Here is a 13,576-nt window from a genome sequence, read left to right as displayed (position 1 = left end):
CCTTTGTTCTACCCCCCTCCCTGCCCCATAGCACTTGTGTATATATGTACATATTTATAATTCTATTTTTTATATTAATGATGTGTATATAGCTCTAATTCTGTTTATTTATATTGGTGCTATTGATGCCTGTTTACTTGTTTTGATGTCTGTCTCCTCCTTTCTAGGCTGTGAGCCCATTGTGGGCAGGGATTGTCTCTGTTGCTGAATTGTACTTTCCAAGCGCTTAGTCCAGTGCTCTGCACACAATAAGTGCTCAATAAATACGATTGAATGAATGAATGAATGAATGAATGAATAACTGCCTGGTTATCTGACTGCCCTAGCTTGTTCTAAACCATTCCTAAAGAATGTAAATTGATGTCAGAAAGGAAAAGAAAGCTATTTCCTTCAACTTGCTTTGCTCACCTCCTCCTTCTTTCCTCAGGGAAAGATTAGTTGTCTTAGCAATCACATAGCCCATCTCTTAGAGTTTTGCATGTGGGTTTGGCTCCCATTTCTCTAAGAGCAAAAGTGGGTTATTTCAAATAGGGTCCTTTTTTCCATGAGATAGGCAGTACCCTTGTGTATGCTTCCTGCTTGGTCTCCGTAGGGGGTTTCCCACCTGATTGCCAGCTGCTCTCTAGGGACACTGATAATTCTGGACTCACTGCTAACCTGCCTTGGCAGCCGCTGAGGTCTTCTCCGCTGAGGTCTTCTCCGCTCACTTTATCCAGCTCTCTTTCAGGATTCCTGTTGGACTTGCCCTCCTCATGGAGTGCCCTACGTGGTTCTTCAATTGGAAACCTTCACCACCCCTGATGGTGGTGAATCTCGGCAGGCAGAACTGGGACTAGAATGTGCTCTCCCAAGCCCTTGGTACAATGCTCTGCACACAGTAAACACTCGATAAATGATTGATTGATTGTTTGATAGGCTCCAGATCGTCTGGGTGGTCTTTCCACTGGACCAACTGCAGGGCTTCGTGGTACTCACCAGCATCTCATAACCGGGCTAGGACACCGTGAATGACACCAAAATTCATTCTTAAAATGTGGTTACCGTCACACACACAAGTGTTTGTGCAATACCGCTGCCAGGAAACAGCATGGAAGCAGTGTGGCCTAGTGAAAAGAGCACGGGCCTGGGAGTCAGAGGTCCTGGGTTCTAATTCTGACTCCTCCACATGCCTGCTGCCTGACCTTGGGCAAGTCACTTAACTTCTCAGTGCCTCAGTTACCTCATCTGTAAAATGGGTATTAAGACTGGTGGGATGGGGGCTGTGTCCAAACCGATTATCTTGCATCTACCCCAGTGCTTAGAACAGTGCTTGGCACATAGTAAGCACTTAACAGGTGCCATAATTATTAGGAAACAGTTCATTATTTTTATTTCACGCATATTTTTTGCTAAGTAATTCAAGAACTGTACCTAGTTTTTGACCTTAGACACACTCAGGACTTAAACTGGGCACCAGCTTCAGCCCCCTGCTTCCAGGTTGATGAGTGACTTCACTGGCCAAGTCAGTCTAATGGTTAGAGACATTCATTAAATGATTTCATTTAATTTTAACATGGGTGGCAAGGAGGAGTCCCCTAAGCACAGTGCTAAGCTTGGAGGAAAATACAAGATAATCGAATCAGGCACCGTCCCAGTGCCACATGAGACTAACAGCCTCAGAGGGAGGAAAAACAGCTATTTTGTCCCCATGGGGAGCGGTGTGGTCTAGTGGAAAGAGCATGGGCCTAGGAGTCAAAGGTCCTGGGTTCGAAATCCGGCCCTGCCGGTTACCTGCTGTGTGACCTTGGGCAAGTCACTTAACTTCTCTGCACCTGGTGTGCACTTGGATGTGTATCCTGTATTCACCCCCAGCCCCACAGCACTTATGATGATGATGATGGCATTTGTTAAGCACTTACTATGTGCCAAACACTGTTCTAAGCGCTGAGGGGGATACAAGGTGATCAGGTTGTCGCACGTGGGGCTCACAGTCTTAATCCCCATTTTACAGATGAGGTAACTGAGGCCCAGAGAAGTTAAGTGACTTGCCCAAAGTCACACAGCTGACAAGTGGCGGAGCCGGGATTAGAACCCATGACCTCTGGCTCCTAAACCCGTGCTCTTTCCACTGAGCCACGCTGCTTCTCTATGTACATGCTTCTTTATGTACTTCTATGCTTCTATGCTTCCTATGTACTTCTATGCTTCTCTATGTACTTATGTAAATATACGTAATGTATTTTCACTTTAATCAGTGATATTTATTGAGCGGTTACTATGTGGAGAGCACTGTATTAAGCACTTGGGCCAGTGCAATACTATGTAACCGTTAACGTCTGTCTCCCTCTCTAGACTGCAAGCTCCTTGTGGGCAGGGAATGTGTTATATCGTATTCTCCTAAATGCTTAGTACAGTGCTCTGCACACAATAAGCACATGATAAATTCAATCACATTTATTAAGCGCTTACTGTGTGCAGAGCACTGATTTCCTCTTCTGTAAAATAGGGATTCAATGCCCATTGAATCATTCATTCATTCGTATTTATTGAGCGCTTGCTTAGGATAAACGATTGTCTAGTCTTGTAATAATAATAATAATAATAATGATGATGATGATCGTGGCTCAGTGGAAATAGTGTGCTTTTTCCAGGCTTTGGAGTCAGAGGTCATGGGTTCAAACCCCAGCTCTGCCAATTGCCAGCTGTGTGACTTTGGGCAAGTCACTTAACTTCTCTTTACCTCATCTGTAAAATGGGGATTGAGACTGTGAGCCCCCTGTGGGACACCTTGTAACCTCTCCAGTGCTTAGAGCAGTGCTTTGCACATAGTAAGTGCTTAATAAATGCCATCATCATCATTATTATTATTATTAGGTAAGCGCTTACTGTGTGCCGGGCACGGTACGAAGCGCCGGGGTGGATACAAGCAAATGGGGTTGGACACAGTCCCTGTCCCATGTGGGGCTCGCAATCTCAATCCCCATTTTCCAGATGAGGAAACCGAGTCCCAGAGACGTGAAGTGACTTAACAAGGTCACACAGCAGACAAGTGGCGGAGCAGGATTAGAACCCAGGTCCTTCTGACTCCCAGGCCTGGGCTCTACCCACTAGGCCATGGGTTCCTAAAACAAGAAGTTCTCTCTCGGCTCAACGCCACCCGGTCTCCCCCTTCTAGACTGTGAACCTGCTGTTGGGTAGGGACCGTCTCTATATATTGCCAACTTGTACTTCCCAAGCGCTTAGTACACTGCTCTGCACACAGTAAGTGCTCAATAAATACGACTGAATGAATGAATGGCCCGGGCTGCATACTAGCGTGGCTTAGGAGTCAGAGGTCGTGGGTTCTAATTCCGACTCCTCCAGTTGTCAGCTGTGTGACTTTGGGCAAGCCACTTAATTCCTCTGTGCCTCGGTGACCTCATCTGGAAAATGGGGATTTAGACCGTGAGCCCCACGTGGGACCCCCCCGAGGACCTTGTAGCTGCCCCAGCGCTTAGAACGGCGCTTGGCCCACGGCGCGCGCGCGCGGACGAATGCCATGGTGACGCAGGAGGGCGGCCCGGCGGCCGGACTCCGTTTCCCAAGCTGCTCTGCGGCGGGCCCGCACAGCCTTCTGGGAGCGGGAGGCTGGCTGGCGAGCCGCTCGCCCCGTGGCCAGTCCGGCGGCCCCGTGGCCTTGCCCGCTTGCCGCCGAGATGCCGATGAAAGGCCGGTTCCCCTTCCGGCGGACCCTGCAGTACTTGAGCCAGGGCGACATCGTCTTCAAGAACGCGGTCAAGGTCATGACGGTGAACTACAACACGCAAGGGGCGCTGAGCGACGGGGCCAGGTCAGCGCCGCGCTTCTCCCTCCTCCCACCCGGTGCCCGAGATGCCCCCGCGGGGCTTAGGCCGCCTCCCACTTCTTCTCACCCCCTTACGATGTTCCGACCTGGAGCGTGCCCGGCCGCCCCTGGGCTCCTACCGGCTCGTCACACCAGCCGCCCTCCCTCGTGGCCCCGGAGAAGGCCCATGAGGGCGGAAGGAAAATGGACAAGCTCCCCGGGATTCTTTTGGTCCCTCCTCCCGGAATAATAATAATAATAATAATTATGGTGGTATTTGTTAAGCGCTTACTATGTGCAAAGGGAGGCTACAAGGTGATCAGGTGATCAAGGCCCTACTGAGAGCTCATCTCCTCCAGGAGGCCTTCCCAGACTGAGCCCCTTCCTTCCTCTCCCCCTCGTCCCCCTCTCCATCCCCCCATCTTACCTCCTTCCCTTCCCCGCAGCACCTGTATCTATGTATATAGCTTTGTACATATTTATTACTCTATTTATTTTACTTGTACCTATCTATTCTATTTATTTTATTTTGTTAGTATGTTTGGTTTTGTTCTCTGTCTCCCCCTTCTAGACTGTGAGCCCACTGTTGGGTAGGGACTGTCTCTGTATGTTGCCAGCTTATACTTCCCAAGCGCTTAGTACAATGCTCTGCACACACTAAGCGCTCAATAAATACGATTGATTGATTGATCAGGTTGTCCCACGGGGGGCGCACAGTCTTCATCCCCATTTTACAGATGAGGTCACTGAGGCACAGAGAAGTGAAGTGACTTGCCCAAAGTCACACAGCTGACAAGCGGCAGAGCCGGGTCCCCAGGAAGGAAAGGGAAAGACGTGCTGTTTCCTCACAGCACCATCGAGGGGAAACGCGACGTGCTGTTTCCTCACAGCACCATCGAGGGGAAACGCCGAAATCTTGAGGCCCGGCATCCAAGCGAGCCAAGGTCAATGCTCTTTCCCGAGCTTGCACTGCAGCAGATTGGTAGTAGAGCCAAAAATAGAAGCCGGGGTTTCCTGACTGGTGGTCTAGGGTTCTGTCCACTAGGCTGACCGGCCTTATGAGGCTCCTGATGTTAGCTCCAGGGCTGATTAGGAACTCGGGCCTGGGAGTCAGGAGGACCAGGGTTCTAATCCCGGCTCCGTCATTTGTCCGCTGTTATTATTAATGGTATTTATTGAGCGCTCACTGTGCGCAAATCACCGTACCAAGCGCTCGGGAGAGTCCAGTATGCTGTGTGATCTCGGATGAGTCACTCAACTCCTCTGGGCCTCAGTTGCCTCGCCTGTGAAATGGGAATTAAGACTGTGAGCCCCTTGCGGGACACAGACTGTTTCCTTCCGGATCAGCTCGTATCTTCCCCAGCGCTTAATACAGGGCCTGGTACGTAGTAAGCGCCTAACAAATAGCTTAAGTTTTCAATTGCTCAGAAACCCGGCCTCCAGAGGTCTGCAGGATACGGCTTTTGTCATTACCGAGGTGACAACTTGTTGGATTTTAATTCTTTTGCAGGAAATTTGTGTTTTTCAACATTCCTCAGATTCAGTATAAAAACCCCTGGGTGCAAATCATGATGTTTAAGAACATGACCCCATCACCGTTCCTTCGTTTTTACTTAGGTGAGTAAGGATATTTGCCCATATGTGGGTTCCTGTACTGGACAATAATGAGTCACTCGATTAATCGGTGGTATCGATTGAGCACTTATTGTGTGCAGAATGCTGCACTGAGCGCTTGGGAATGTTCCATAGGGTCGGTAGATGCAGTGCCTACCCACGAGGAGCGTACAGCTCACAGGGGGAAGATAGGTATTAAAGTAATTTACACATAGGGGAAATAGTAGAGTGTAAGGAGACATAGGTCATTGCTGAGGGACTGGAGTGAATATCATAGTTGATCCGGAGGGAAGGATGGGTAGGGAAAACGAGAGCATCATCAGGGAAGCCTCTTGGAAGAAATGGGATTTTGGGAGGGTTTTGAAGGTGGAGAGGGAGTTCCCGGCCAGAGGGAGAACTGGGCAAGGGGTCGGCAGCGACTAGGTGGCATCAGAGGAGCCGAGGAGTGGGCTGGGTTGGAGTAGGAAATTGGCAAGGTGAGGTGGGAGGGAGAGAGCTGATTGAGCACCTTAAAGCCTGTGGTAAGAAGTTTCTGTTGGATGCGGAGGTGGATGGTCAGCCATTGGAAGTTTTTGAGTAGTGGGAAGATGTGGACTGAATGGTTTTTCAGGAAAATATCCTGGGCAGCAGAGCGAATTGTGGACTGGAGAGGGGAGTGGGAGGAGGATGGTGCAGGAGTCAAGAAGGGACAGGAGAAGTGCCTGGATCGGCTTGGTAGCAGTTTGAATGGAGAGGAAAGGGTGGATTCTAGAGATGTTTTGAAGGTAGAAACGTTAGGATTTTGTGGCAGATCGAATGTAGGGGTCAAGTGAGAGAGATGAGCCCAGCGTAATGCCAAGGTTACGAGATTGTGAGACAGGGAGGGTGGCGGTGGTATCTACAATGATGAGGAAGAAGAGGTTTGGGTGGGAAGATGAGCAGTTCTGTTTTGGACGTGTTTAGTTTGAGGTGTTGGCGGGACAATCAAGTAGAGATGTCCTGAAGGCAGGAGGAAATGTGAGACTGGAGAAGGAGAGAGGTCAGGCCTGCAGAGGGTAGACTGGGGAATCGTCTGTGTGGACGATTGGATGATTGGACTGTGTGGACGTCTGTAAGTGATCACTATGTGTGCCATGCACTGTCCTAAGCACTGGGGTAGATACAAGATAATCAGGGCAAACAGGGTTTCGGTCTCACACGGGCTTCACAGTCTAAGTAATGTGAGCTCTCTTGGGCCCTGCTGTGGTCTCCCTGGGTTTGGATGCGTCACATACAGAACCACACATATGGGCCCTTCTGCCTCTTTTGAGTTTACCTGGCACATTTGACTCCCTACCAAAGCCCCATCCCTGCTCAGTGGCAATTGAAATTGAGGGCATAGTGATATGTCTTTTTGCTTAATTCTAGCACCCTCCAAACAGCTGGTTGCTAGTTCATCAGATTGTTTAGGGGGTGGGTCCAGTCACTGGTCACAGTTCCTCCTTATTGAGAAATTTCCCAGATGAATTTCTTTCTGGCTCCTGTAACTTGCATCTCCGTAGCCCACTCTGAAAAGGGAAACAATATCAATACGTAGTATCTTTGGAGCTCTTATTGGGGGTAGGGCGCTGTACTAAGCACTTGGGAGCATTTAATATAATAGATTTGGTAGGCATGATCCCTGCCCGTACAAGTTTAGAGTCCGGAGGGGGAGACAGACATTATGATAAATTACAGATAGGGAAAATGGCAATGTATAAGGAATATGTACTCAAGTGGTAAGGGTGGGGTGATTATCAAGTGCTTAAAGGTACAGACCCACCTGCATAGGCGACACGTAAGGGAGAGGGAGTAGGGGAAATGAAGGCTTAGTCCAGTTTGGCTTCTTGGAGGAGAGACGATTTTTAATAAGGCTTGGAAGGTGGAAAGAAAGATGGTCTGTCCGATATGAAGGAGGAGTTCCAGGCCAGAGGGAGGATGTGGACAAGGGATTGATGGCAAGGTAGAGGAAATCGAGCTGTAGTGAGAAGGTTGTCATTAGAGGAGCAAAGTATGTGGGCTGGGTTGTAGGAAATCAGCAAGATGAGGAGAGAGAGAGAGAGAGAGAGAGCTTATTGAGCGGCCTAAGGCCAGTGTTAAGGATCTTCCGTTTGAGATGGAGGTGGATCCTTGCACTAGGATTTGCACCCTTTAATCACTCCTCCTTGAGCCCCAAAACACTTATGTACAGATCCTGAATTTTATTTATTTATATGAGCATCTGTCTCCCCCTCTAGACTAAGCTTATCGTGGGCAAGGAACAGGTCTACCAACTCTGTTATATTGTACTCTACCAAGTGCTTAATACAGCGCTCTGCACAGAGTAAACACCCAATAAATATGATTGATTGGATGGGCAACCTTGAAGGTTCTTGAGGACTGGAGAGATGTGGGCTGAACGTTTTTTTAGTGAAATGAACCGGACCCCGGAATGAAGTGTGGCCTGGAGTGGAGTGGAGCTACAGAAGGCTGGGAGGTCAGCGAGGAGGCAGATGCAGCTGTTAAGGTGGAAAATAAGTGCTCAGACCAGCATGATAGCAGTTTGGAGAGGAAGGGGTGGATTCCAGTGATGCTGCGGTGGTAGAACTGACGAGATTTGGTTACGGCTCTTGGCAAAGAGTTGCCCTCGGCCATTCTGCCAGTACTTTCCGGTCTCCACATCACCACATTCCACTGTGGGCACATATAGCATTCTGTTAGCCAGCACTATGTGGTGTTAGGTGTGTGTTCTTCAGAGTGTAATGCAGAATCCCGTCGGAAGCCTTAAACGAAGAGCCTTTCTCTGGGGGGTGGGGATGAGGCCCTGGCCCACCATGATTTCTCCCGAGCCATTTGAATTCCCCTCCCAGCTCCGTGTTAACACAAGTGCCGCTTGTGGTTTAAGCTCAGCACTTTCACGTTTTTAAGCGCTGCTGCCCTGTAATCGTTCACTTCTCCTTCCCCACCCCGCCCCCAACAATGCAGCCTCAATCTGTGACCTTTGGACACTTGACATTTTCCCCAACCCCACAGCACTTATGTGCATATCTTTAAATTATATCTTATGAATACTTATTTATTAATATGTCTGACACAACCCCCCCACCCCACCCCCGCCCCAGACGGTAAGCTCGTTATGGGCATGGAACACATCTGCTATTCTGTTGTTTATTGTACTCTCCCAAGTGCTTAGTACAGTGTTCTGCACATAGTAGGCACTCACTAAGTACCATTGACTGAACCAGAGGTCGTTGCTTACTTTCCATGCCACCTGAAGCTGGGCCTGCCTTTGAGGCAAAATATCAAGACGCATGTTCCCTTTATTTTAAAAAAATTTTTGACTTTCTTGCATTGGAAATTTTCTGTGTGGCCGCAGCTGATTTGCAAAGCTGGGGAGGGACAGAAAGCAATTCTCTAGCTGGCCAAGGCCTATTTTCCCTTCCTCTCCGTTCACCTCTTTCCCCATCACCTGTAATGTTCTGGGAAATGTTCAGGTCAGTCAATGGTATTTATTGAGCGTTTACTGTGTGCAGAGCACTGTACTAAGCGCCTGGGAGACAGACACGTTCCCTGCCCACAGCAAGCTTACAGTCTAGAGGAGGAGACAGACAGTAGTAGAAATAAAATTGCAGATGTGTACATAAGCGCTGTGGGGCTGGGAGGGGGGGATGAATAAAGGGAGCTAGTCAGGGTGATGCAGAAGGGAGTGGAAGAAAAGAAAAAGAGGGCTTAGGGGAAGGCCTCTTGGAGGAGTAAAGCTTTGAAGGCGGGTGAGAGTCATTGTCTGTCAGGAAGAGGGAGGGCGTTCCAGGCCACAGGCAGGACATGGGCGAGAGGTCAGTGACGAGATTGAGGTACAGGGAGAAGGTAAGCATTAGAGGAGCCAAGTGTGTGGGCTGGATTGTAGTCAGAGAGTAGCAGGGTGAGGAGGTAGGAGGGGGTAAGGTGCTGGGTGGGTCTGTGTCTTAGTGTTTCTCTTTGTGGGCAGGGAATGTTTCTGCCAGTTCTGCCGTATTGTACTCTCCCAAGCGCTTAATACAGTGTTCTGCATATAGTTAAGTGCTCAGTAAATACCGTAAGGCACCTAACCCCATGATCTTTGCTTCCTGTTCTTCAGACACTGGCGAGCAGGTCCTGGTGGATGTGGAGAACAAGAGCAACAAGGAGATCATGGAGCATATCAAGAAGATCTTGGGGAAAAGCGAGTGAGTCAGTGGGCATCCACCCCAGCCGAAAGTTCTGCTCTTCTTGGAAATGGCAGCTTGGCCCTAGTGGGTGCCTCTGTGTAGGGTCGAGAGAGGGAGATTTGAGGTAAAGGTAGACCTGTGCCTATCCAACTTGGAAATCTCTGGGGAGGAATCCCTCTCTCCTCTGCCCTTCCCTCCCCAGAGCGATTCAGCGCCGCTGCCTTAGCTTTTGGCAGGGTAAGGCGAAAGGTGTCAGGAATTGAGTCAGTCCCAGGGTCACAAGGAAATTTGAAGGCAGCACCAGAAGTAGAACTCAGGTCTCTTGTCTCCCAAGCCAGGACCTTTCTCATTAGCTTCTGGCCCTCCCTTTCCTTGGAGAAGTGGAGCCCGTGAGGTTCCGGCAAGTTAAAGCGACTTCCCAGTCTCAAGCTTCAGTAACCCTTCCATTGGTCCCTTCCAGTGCAAAATCGTCGTCTTTTCTCCCTTATAACTGGGTCTGATGGGCCTTATTCTCTACCAGGTTAACGCTCAAGAAAGAAGAGGAAGAAAAAATGAAGCTCTTTCACCCGGCAAATTTTGGACCCAAAAAGTACTGTCTGCGGGAGTGCATCTGTGAGGTGGAAGGGCAGGTGCCCTGCCCTGCTGTTGTGCCACTGCCCAAGGAGATGACGGGGAAGTACAAAGCTGCTCTCAAAGCCAATGCCCAGGAATGAGCCTGCCGTTGCTCAGCCTGGAACTTGTGCAGCCAGGTTAGCAAGTCTGTGACCTGTGGAGCGGTGGCTGTTCGCTGCACCCAGGACCCATTTAAAGCCACCTTGTGTAAGAGCCATCTTTTGCATAGAGACTTCAGAGGTAGTTTGGTTGGTTGGGTTTTAGTTTTTTTTATGAAAACTCCTTATTGTATCAATAAATTTTCAGAGGTTTGACTCCTCGAACTTGTTTCTGATCTGCAAGGAAATGAGGTTTTTCTTAAACTAAGTCCTTTGGAAGGCCATTTATGCCTCCTTATTGATGTTGCTGCTCCCTGCCTTCATCTTGACCCACCTCCCCATACTCTCAAGCCAGTTTAGCTCCTCTTCCAACCCTCCTTTGTGTCCCTCCCCTAGAAGCGCATCTTTCCATCCCAACTCATTTCTTATTTCTTCCTTCACTGCCCTTCCCTGTCAACCCTCTTCCTCCTGCCACCTCTCTCCCTTCCCCCAACACACACTTACACAATGTAATTCCCCTCAGAAGCCAGGGGAGCAGCTGTATCCCCCCTTAAGGCTTAGAGACTGGAGCTAGCAGAAGTGTTCGGGTATGTGACTGGTCTGTTGTAGTTCTTTCCCCTATGCCTCCTGACTCCCAACATGGGAAGGGTTTAACTCATTTCAGGTAGGTGAACTCAAGGATAGCAGCAGTCATTTATGTATACCTAGGCAGAAGAAACCTAATCAATCAATCAGTCGTATTTATTGAGCGCTTACTGTGTGCAGAGCACTGTACTAAGTGCTTGGGAAGTACAAGCTGACAACATATAAAGACAGTCCCTACCCAACAGTGGGCTCACAGTCTAGAAGGGGGAGACAGAGAACAAAACCAAACATACTAACAAAATAGAATAGATATGTACAAGTAAAATAGAGTAATAAATATGTACAAACATATACATATATACAGGTGCTGTGGGGAAGGGAAGGAGGTAAGATGGGGATGCAGAGGGGGACAAGGGGGAGAGGAAGGAAGGGGCTCAGTCTGGGAAGGCCTCCTGGAGGAGGTAAGCTCTCAGTAGGGCCTTGAAGGGAGGAAGAGAGCTAGCTTGGCGGATGGGCAGAGGGAGGGCATTCCAGGCACGGGGGAGGACGTGGGCTGGGGGTCGATGGCGGGACAGGCGAGAATGAGGCACGGTGAGGAGATTAGCGGCAGAGGAGCGGAGGGTGCGGGGTGGGCTGTAGAAGGATAGAAGGGAGGTGAGGTAGGAGGGGGTGGGGTGATGGAGAGCCTTGAAGCCAAGGGTGAGGAGTTTCTGCCTGATGCGCAGATTGATTGGTAGTCACTGGAGATTTTTGAGGTGGGGAGTAACATGCCCAGAGCGTTTCTGGACAAAGACAATCCGGGCAGCGGCATGAAGTATGGATTGAAGTGGGGAGAGACATGAGGATGGGAGATCAGAGAGAAGGCTGATGCAGTAGTCCAGACGGGGTAGGATGAGAGCTTGAACGAGCAGGGTAGCAGTTTGGATGGAAAGGAAAGGGCGGATCTTGGCAATGTTGCAGAGCTGAGACCGGCAGGTTTTGGTGACGGCTTGGATGTGAGGGGTGAATGAGAGCGGAGTCGAGGATGACACCAAGGTTGCGGGCTTGTGAGACGGGAAGGATGGTAGTGCCGTCAACAGTGATGGGAAAGTCAGGGAGAGGGCAGGGTTTGGGAGGGAAGACAAGGAGTTCAGTCTTGGACATGTTGAGTTTTAGGTGGCGGGCAGACATCCAGATGGAGATGTCCTGAAGGCAGGAGGAGATGCGAGACTGGAGAGGGGGAGAGAGCAGGGGCAGAGATGTAGATCTGGGTGTCATCAGCGTAGAGATGATGAAGCCGTGGGAGTGAATGAGGTCACCAAGGGAGTGAGTGTAGATCGAGAACAGAAGGGGACCAAGCACTGAACCTTGGGGAACCCCTACAGTAAAGGGATGGGAGGGGGAGGAGGAGCCTGCAAGAGACTGAGAATGAACGACCGGAGAGATAAGAGGAGAACCAGGAGAGGACGGAGTCTGTGAAGCCAAGGTCAGATAGCGTGTTGAGGAGAAGGGGGTGGTCCACAGTGTCGAAGGCAGCTGAGAGGTCGAGGAGGATTAGGATAGAGTATGAGCCGTTGGATTTGGCAAGCAGGAGGTCATTGGTGACCTTTGAGAGGGCAGTTTCTGTGGAATGTATGGGACGGAAGCCAGACTGGAGGGGGTCGAGGAGAGAGTTGGTGTTGAGGAATTCGAGGCAGCGCGTGTAGACAACCCGTTCAAGGAGTTTGGAAAGGAATGGTAGGAGGGAGATGGGGTGATAACTAGAAGGTGAGGTGGGGTCAAGAGAGGGTTTTTTTAGGATGGGAGAGACATGGGCATGTTTGAAGGCAAAGGGGAAGGAACCAGTGGAGAGTGAGCCGTTGAAGATGGAAGTTAAGGAGGGGAGAAGGGATGGAACAAGAGATTTCATGAGATGAGAGGGAATGGGGTCAGATGCACAGGTGGCCGGAGTAGCACTTGAGAGGAGGGAGGCGAGCTCCTCTGAGGATACTGCTGGGAAGGATGGGAGAGTAGCAGAGTGTTGAGAGCCAGGGGGTTGGAGAATGGGGGGGGGAGTGACTTTGGGGAGGTCGGGCATGATGAATTTAATTTTGTTAATGAAGTAGGAGGCCAGATCGTTGGGGGTGAGGGAAGGAGGAGGGGGAGGAACCGGGGGCCTGAGAAGGGAGTTGAATGTACGGAAGAGCTGATGGGGATGATGGGCATGGGTGTCAATAAGGGAGGAAAAATAGTTTTGTCTGGCAGAGGAGAGGGCTGAGTTAAGGCAGGAAAGGATAAACTTGAAGTGAACAAGGTTGGCATGGTGTTTAGACTTTCGCCAGCGGCATTCGGCAGCTCGAGCATAAGAGCGAAGGCAGTGATCCAGGGCTGAGGGTTAGTGGTACGAGAGCGGCAAAGGGAAAGGGGAGCGAGTGAGTCTAGCTGAGTAGAAAGGGTAGAGTTGAGAGCAGTAATCTGATCATCAAGACTGGGTAGAGAGGAGAGGGAAGCGAGGTGGGGTGTGAGGCACTCAGAAAGATGGATGGGGTCAAGAGAGCAGAGATCTCTGTGAGGGAGTAATATGGATTTACCGGGGAAAGGAGTGTGAGTGCCACCTCTCATGCTCAGGTTGGACCAGACAGCTTTCCCATATCCTTGTTGAATTAAAAATGAGCCTGGGACAAGACCAGCCAGGATATACAGCAGCCAGGATAAGTTTTTTTTTCCCCACAAGTGTATAGTTT

General features: G+C 49.9%; 1 protein-coding gene across 1 annotated transcript; it reads left to right on the top strand.

Annotated features, from left to right (window-relative positions):
* Positions 1-3,610: 3,610 nt before the first annotated feature.
* MRPS25 (mitochondrial ribosomal protein S25) lies at positions 3,611-10,525 on the top strand. The gene is made up of 4 exons (XM_038739881.1): positions 3,611-3,808; positions 5,313-5,419; positions 9,510-9,597; positions 10,100-10,525. The coding sequence occupies exons 1-4, from the start codon at positions 3,675-3,677 to the stop codon at positions 10,290-10,292; spliced, it is 522 nt and encodes a 173-aa protein (XP_038595809.1). The 5' UTR covers positions 3,611-3,674; the 3' UTR covers positions 10,293-10,525.
* Positions 10,526-13,576: the final 3,051 nt, after the last annotated feature.

Source organism: Tachyglossus aculeatus, chromosome X1 (assembly GCF_015852505.1).
Source record: "Tachyglossus aculeatus isolate mTacAcu1 chromosome X1, mTacAcu1.pri, whole genome shotgun sequence".
NCBI classification, from domain to species: Eukaryota; Metazoa; Chordata; class Mammalia; order Monotremata; family Tachyglossidae; genus Tachyglossus; species Tachyglossus aculeatus.
This window is presented reverse-complemented; position numbering and strand designations above follow the sequence as displayed.

Coding starts and splice junctions, on each gene's coding strand:
- MRPS25 (XM_038739881.1), top strand. CDS start 3,675: ATGCCGATGAAAGGCCGGTTCCCCTTCCGGCGGACCCTGCAGTACTTG. Junction 3,809..5,312: donor GCGCTGAGCGACGGGGCCAG/GTCAGCGCCGCG, acceptor ATTCTTTTGCAG/GAAATTTGTGTTTTTCAACA. Junction 9,598..10,099: donor AAGATCTTGGGGAAAAGCGA/GTGAGTCAGTGG, acceptor ATTCTCTACCAG/GTTAACGCTCAAGAAAGAAG.